Genomic DNA, 3,343 nt, shown 5'->3' on the forward strand with positions numbered 1-3,343 from the left:
GGTGGTGGTGGTGGTGGTGGTGTTACTCAGGTCATCCTTTGTTTTCTTTTCTTTTTTTTGCATGCATCCCTACAGTCTAACTAATCTTCCACCTGTTGGGATTTCTCTTCTTTTCTTAATGTTAATGTGTTTTGTGTGTTTTTGCTCTCTCTGTGTTTATCCTATAATTATTATTATTGCTACTCCATTGTGTGTGTGTGCGTGATTTTGGAGACTCTCTCTGTGTGTGTGCACCTGGGCTTGCACTGTGATGATGATGAACTGCTTTTTTGAAGTGAGGAAAAGAATGAAATAATAATAACAGATGAATTTATATTTATAATTGCGTATACACACATATAAACTTACACCCATAGTTGGTGTATTTCTGTGTTTACTGGGTAAATTGGGCTAATGGTTAATATCTGTTTATTTGCTTAATGATTTTGCTGGGTGGTTCAGTCTTTTGTAATATAATTGTGAGTGTGTGGGCTTTTTTTTTTGTTTTTACTCTTACTGAGGTTATTGCGCTGTATTGCATTCTTTAGCTGGTGGGTTTTATTTTCACGATGTAAGTTTCCCTTGTGTTATTAGATTTGTGTGTGTCCTAACATGTTTGATACTTCATTTTTTTCTTTTTTTGCTTTATGATTCTCTTTCTTTCTAGATCAGTGTTTTTACGCAAAACAAACATTTCTTTCTCTCTCTCATGATGATGATGCGCCGTGTGATGTGTGTGTTGGCCGTTGTGCTGTGCTGCGCCTGTGGATGTGCCATGGCGGCTGCTGCTGTTGCTAGTGGTTCTTCTTCTGATGGAGAGGTGGCCCATGAGGATCTAGATTCTTCTTGGAATGCTGGGGTGAAATATGACGAGTTGGTGAAGGCTGCTGGTGATGTAAGTTGGGGACAGTTGGGTACTGGTATGAGCGAAGAAGGTAAAAAAATAGAAAAGTATTACAAGTGTAAGAACGCCACTGATCATAAAGTTCCGGACATCAACTGTTCGATTTGGAAAGAATTTAGGACGGAGGCTACCAGTAAACCAGGTTCCAGTGTCGTTCCTGAACAACAAGCACCACAGCAAATGCGACAAGAAACAGGGGAACAAGGTGCGGATCTTACTGCAGGTGGTATTCAAGCCAATGGTGTTGTTGGTGATGTGGGTCGTGAAGGGGCTAATCGTCGGACAGAGGTTTCAGCAGAAAGTACACCAGAAGGTGCAGTGCACTCTTCAACAATAGATCAACAAAATAACAAGGGTCCATTGAGTGATCCTGCTCAAGACAATGGTAGGAATACTGGGAGTTTACCAGATGGAAGTGAGGCTGCAGGGAGGACCTCTTCTTCACAAGGTGCTACGATTAATGATTCTTCGAGCATAGAAAATCAAGTAACAGAAGGGAATACATCGACAACTGTTAATGCTACACTTGTTGTCTCAACTGACTCTCCGGACAGCACCAACCAATCTCAAGTTTCAGATACGACTGCAACTAATTCTATTTCTGGCGCAGACTCACACGAAACCAATTCCACTACTGCGCCGAGCACCGAGAACACTACCACAGAAGCACCAACCACCACTCCATCTCCTGTACCCAACGCAGAAATCAACAACATCGCTTCCACCGTACAGAACAAGGCTAATGTTGTTGACAGCAGTATCAGTCCTGTGTGGATGGGCACTGCAGCACCGCTACTGATTGTGGTTGTGTTGGTCTCCGTTGCCGTGTACTGAACGGTGGGACTCATCTGAGAACAAATAATAATAATAATGGTAATCCTAACATAATCATAATTGCGTATATCCCCCATGGGTGAATGAATTAATAATCTGTTTACTAGCTTTCTCTTTTAATTCGAGTTTCTTTTCTTTTCTTTTTACTTTTATGTGTGTGTGTTCTTTTTCTAATAATTCCATTACTTGCTTTTTCCGTTGTGTGTGTTTGCAGAAAACTGGGCTGTTCTGCTCACTGACGGTATACATCTCTTGCTAGAACACGCAGATGTGTGTGTGCAGTAATTTAATATACATAAACTAGAGCCATGGGGTATTGTGTGTGTGTTTGGTTCTCTCTCTTATTTGGGTATTGTGGGGTGTTCTCTTTTTTTTCTATTAATGGATACATTGTATTATACAAGCGGGATATTTCTTTTTTGTTGCTTTACTGTACTGTTGCTGCTTCTCTTTCTCTCTCTCTCCACTGTGAATATTTGTTGTACTGGTGTATGTTTGTTTGTTTCTGTTTTTCTTTCCCTTCTTTATTGATGCATTCCATTGAAGTAAGACAGGTGCAACGATATCCACAATACCTGCAACCATTGGAATAATAATAATAATGATGCGCTACGTGCTGTGTATCCTCGCTCTCCTGCTCTCATGTGCGTGTGTGCACGTCCTCGCTGAAGAAGTGCCTGCCGCCGATCTTTCCGACCAAGTCCCTGATACGGAGAGTGAGACAAAGATTTTTCTTCAAGGTACTTGTCCTGCTGCTGGTACTTCTGAGCCTGGTTGTTCTGGTGGTGGTCATCCTCCTGGAACTACTTCTCCCTCAATCCCTGCTAATGTTAGTCCTGCGCTTCAGAATGACAGAAAAGAGGGTGTTGAGGATAGAATTCCTGTCACTGAAGCATTAGGTGAAGATAGGGGTGTGAATCGTCAAGACAATACTCAGGACAATTTACATGTTGCTGGTCAAAGAGAAACTGAACACCAACAACTTGCTGCTGCTTCAACTACAAGAACCAATCCTGCTGACAGTCTAACAGTGCAGGGTCACAATCACGATAGAGAGCAGACTCAAGACCGAACACATCAAGGAGGAGCGAATGTTTTATCACCGATAAAAGAAGTACAACCTTCTGTACACGGTGGAAAAGCAGAAGAGAAATCACAAGAGAATTCAAAGGAGCAGCTCACTCTGCAATCTAAAGGTAGTCCCAATGAGAACTCTGATGCGCCACAGAGATCTGGTCCCCAGGTGCAGGAAACATCGTCTGCAGGAACACAAGATGCCAACGAAAATAAGAATAATGCAGAAGACCAGAATGTATCAAGTGGAAGTACAACTACGAATAATGATTTACCAACACAATCTTCTTCATCAACATCTACTGAAACCCATTCTACACTTTCACCACAGGAAACTGAGGGGAATAATGAATCTGATCATAAAAACGCTGAGAGCGGCACTGCACCTGAAGGGAGTGGGTCACCAAACACCCAAAATGAGGGAGAAAATACAGATATCACAACCACCACCACCCCCACAACAACACTTCCTCCTGAACTCACAAACAACAAGAAGGGTGATGCAGACAGCAGCAGCAGTATCAGCAGTTCTGTGTGGGTGCGTGTACCACT

General features: G+C 42.4%; 2 protein-coding genes across 2 annotated transcripts; both read left to right on the plus strand.

Moving 5' to 3' along the window:
* Positions 1 to 688: 688 nt before the first annotated feature.
* TM35_000681200 (uncharacterized protein) lies at positions 689 to 1,717 on the plus strand (the record flags this gene model as incomplete). The annotated part of the gene is made up of 1 exon (XM_029031167.1): positions 689 to 1,717. One exon carries the CDS (start codon positions 689 to 691, stop codon positions 1,715 to 1,717), a length of 1,029 nt encoding a protein of 342 aa, XP_028877554.1.
* A 601-nt stretch (positions 1,718 to 2,318) lies between these two features.
* On the plus strand, positions 2,319 to 3,341 carry TM35_000681210 (uncharacterized protein; the record flags this gene model as incomplete). Its single annotated transcript, XM_029031168.1, has 1 exon — positions 2,319 to 3,341. A coding segment is annotated over one exon (1,023 nt), but the record flags the coding sequence as incomplete, so codon positions are not given.
* Positions 3,342 to 3,343: the final 2 nt, after the last annotated feature.

Source organism: Trypanosoma theileri (assembly GCF_002087225.1).
Source record: "Trypanosoma theileri isolate Edinburgh chromosome Unknown TM35_Tth_68_V1, whole genome shotgun sequence".
In the NCBI taxonomy this organism is placed as follows: domain Eukaryota; phylum Euglenozoa; class Kinetoplastea; order Trypanosomatida; family Trypanosomatidae; genus Trypanosoma; species Trypanosoma theileri.